Source organism: Nannospalax galili, unplaced genomic scaffold, assembly GCF_000622305.1.
Source record: "Nannospalax galili isolate Female #2095 unplaced genomic scaffold, S.galili_v1.0 scaffold25, whole genome shotgun sequence".
In the NCBI taxonomy this organism is placed as follows: Eukaryota; Metazoa; Chordata; class Mammalia; order Rodentia; family Spalacidae; genus Nannospalax; species Nannospalax galili.
In genome coordinates, this window is record NW_008355642.1 from 6,268,183 (window position 1) to 6,271,544 (window position 3,362).

At 40.8% G+C, this 3,362-nt stretch overlaps 1 protein-coding gene across 2 annotated transcripts in view; it reads right to left on the reverse strand.

Annotated features, from left to right (window-relative positions):
• Nucleotides 1–3,362, reverse strand: part of Nrk (Nik related kinase) — a 125,952-nt gene that overhangs the window by 43,228 nt on the left and 79,362 nt on the right. For both annotated transcript variants that reach the window (XM_008852988.3, XM_029556058.1), the window contains 2 exons: nucleotides 1,820–1,883; nucleotides 237–1,401 (listed from right to left, as the gene is read on the reverse strand). In XM_008852988.3, the coding sequence (XP_008851210.1) occupies nucleotides 237–1,401; nucleotides 1,820–1,883 (1,229 nt within the window). The remainder of the gene's footprint in view (nucleotides 1–236; nucleotides 1,402–1,819; nucleotides 1,884–3,362) is intronic.

Sequence of the window (3,362 nt, forward strand, 5' to 3'; positions counted from 1 at the left end):
GCACAAGTCCTATGGAGATACATTAAGCCATTACTTTCATTATTAAAGAAAATTTTCATCTTTGGATCACAGTTATCTGGAAAGCTCAGAATGATCTTTTTGACATATAAATTATTAAATTTTTGGTAAAATATAGAATATTTATTTCATTTGTTTTTACAGAGGAAAAAAATTAAGTATGAACTCGTATCTTTTCTCATCAGGTTTCACATAGGAAAAGTATCAAAAATTCTTACATTTTCAACTTGTCTCAGTTCCTCTTCATGCTGATTGAAAATGTCCTCCCATCTACGTTGGCGCCGTCTCCTGCCAGCTTCCAAATCTGAGAGTTCAAACTCTTCAATTCTCCATAATGACTTTGCCCTGAACCTCTTTGGTGATAGCCTTTTTGCCAATGCTTGCCTTAGACTAGAAACTTTCGATTTTTTCTTCCTTGTCTGTTCTGGTTGAGAGTAAAACATGTTTGATGACAAGTTTTCCATCAGGGTTTGTAGTGGACCAAGTGGCTTTGAGATATGTGAGTGTGGGGCTCGAAGCAGGTCTCTTGATAGTCCCTCTACCAATGCTTGAACTGAGTCAACTGCCTGTGAGGCCCCTAGTGCCCAGGCCTGTGCTTGACATGACCCTTCATTTTGTCCCCCTATTGGAATTAGTATCTGGGTATCCAAATGAAGTGGCAAGAGCACATGATGGTTCTGTGAGAGTAGAGGCAGGAACAGCTGGGCATGTACTTGTAATAACTCAGGTTGCTTTGCCTCAGTCTCAGCTTGTGCAGGCTCGGCAGCCTGTTCTTGTACCTCTGGCTGTTCGGGTGCCTGATTCTGATCCAGATGCTGCTCAGGAATCTGATTCTGCCTTTGCTGTTGTTCAGCTGCCTGGCCCTGCCTTTGCTGTTGTTCAGATGCCTGATTTTGCCCCTGAAATTCTTCTGGCACCTGGTCCAGATCTTTAGGCTGGTCCAATTCTAATGTCTTGACCTGAGCCTGGATCTCTTTAGGTATGGGGGCTTGTACTTGTAGAAGACTAGGCGTTATACTCTGACTAGGTATTGGCATGAGGACCCTGGCTGCCTTCCTTAGTCGTGGAGGTGCCTTAATCTGCATGTATAGAGGTATAGATGCCTTAGCCTTAATCTGAGTTTGTAGTGGCTTGAACACCTGAGCTGCTCTATATAGTCGTGGAGGTGCCTGAGCCTGCTTCTGCAAAGGCTTAAGTGCACTATCCTGAGTATGTAGTGGCATGAACACTCTGGTTGCCCCCTGCAGTTGCTGAAGTACTTGAACCTGTGGCTCTTCTTGATCAGGCAACCACCTAGGCTGAGGGGGTTCTCCATGTAGGACTCTAAGTGGTCTGCATCTGCTGCTGGTTGGAATTCTCAGTTCATGAGTGCCCAAAGGTTCTCTGAAATAAACATACAAATGATTGCCATTCAATGACACTTTTCAGTGGAATGGGGCCCTTCGGGGGAACTGCACCCGTTTTAAGAGCTAGATTCCCCCCTGCAACAGTATACCATTCTGCAATCTGTCTTGAAATGTCTGAAATACCCTGCATATTACATTTGTAATGCTAATGTATTAAATCTTTAATGTAGCTTGGTATTCCATTTGATCATTGCATTGCTACATATTAAGACATTTCAGAGTAGAGATAAACCATTCTTTTCAACATTTTCACACAATATGTCATAGAAACAGAAGTATGCTACTTTTTATACCAGGAAGGATTACATTGTTTTAAGCCAAAGAAAACAGCATCTAATCAACTGTCTTATATAAAGTGCTATTATCAAGTTATAGATGCAGTTTTTTCAACACACCTGAATCTTCTTGTGGTGTACTGTTCCATAATAGCTGCTTCTCTTTCAAAGACCAGAGGCAAGCCTTTTTAAGAAAGAGAAGGGGAAATAATGCAGAAACAGTCAGTAGAGAGGCACTTAATTCACCTTAGTCACTTTTAAACTTCTAAGGCTTAGGATGTAGAGCCATTGACACCTGGGCTGCTTGATGAAGCCACTGAAGTTTCTAATCCTGCCTCAGGGGAGGCTTATTTATGTGCATCATTCCAGGAGGTAGTGGCAAGAACACCCTGTTTTCCCCACTGAAGTTAATCACTTGGACCTGTGTGTCTTCTCACTCAGGTTAACAATGTTAACCTGAGTGAGTTTCTCTGGGTAGGACTCTAATCAGTCTACATATATTGGTTTTACACTAATATATTTAAAGCATTCAGCTTCTTTCTTGTGAGCTGTGCTGTTACTATTGAAATATGGAATTTTACAAAAGGAAGAGTTTTCTTTTAATTTCCTGTATTAAATTGCTTAGGCAACCAAAATTATATATATCTATCACATTCCTCCCTGCAAGGCTCAGTGATCCTCACAGAAGACGGGTGGAAGGACTTTAAGAACCAGGGGCAGTGGATGACTATAACAAAACAGTGCTTTTGGACATAACAGGGCTAGGCATATAAGAACTGACCAAGGGTGTGACTGACTGCATGCACAAGATCTTCACAAGATCAGGCCATACATAAACCCTAGCATGGAGGGGGACAGTAGACATGAAGTCTTATCCCTCTCTGAGGAGCTATTGGCAACTTGATAGCTTCTGGTAGAGCAAGAGAAAGTTTTTTTTTAAGGGTATGGCCCCTAGTGGGTTGAAAACCCTCCAGGAAAAGGACTCACACCCAAGAGTATTTGACAAACACACACTGGCCTTGATGGACTTTTAAGAAAGGACTTGAAGTTCTGCAGGGACTAGGCAGGTAGGGCTACATCTGAGAGGTGATGAGAAAGAGGGTTGAATATAATCAAAGTACATTGTACAAAATTCTTAAAGAATAAAAATATTATTAACAAAATAAAGATGACATGAAATTGGGAGTGGTAAGGTTGGGGGTGGTTCTGGAAGGAGCTAGTGGAAAGAATGTGGAATGAAGATGATCAAAATACATTAGTAGGAAATTCCCAAAGAATTAGTAAATATATTATGTTCAAAATAAAAAAAATGTGTGATGTTCCTGCACTAATTTTAGACTAACTTGCCTTTATGAAGCTGGTCCAAATACATTTTTGAAGGTACATAAATGTACCTTGTTGATCCTCATTTGGAAACAGGACACATAATTTTGCAGGTAGGACAAGTTAACACTGTAATCAATCCTACTGTTGAGCTGGTGTCAACTGATAGCATGCCTGATATCATTTACAGATTCCCTGATCTTCATTTACTCCATTGTTACCCTAGACCTGTCTATAGTTCCTGAAATTAAATGCAAAGCCTGCTATGAAATATGAAGTTGGAGCTTCTGAAGTACTTTCTCCCAGACTAAGTAAAATCATCTTCTCATTGTGGGTATAT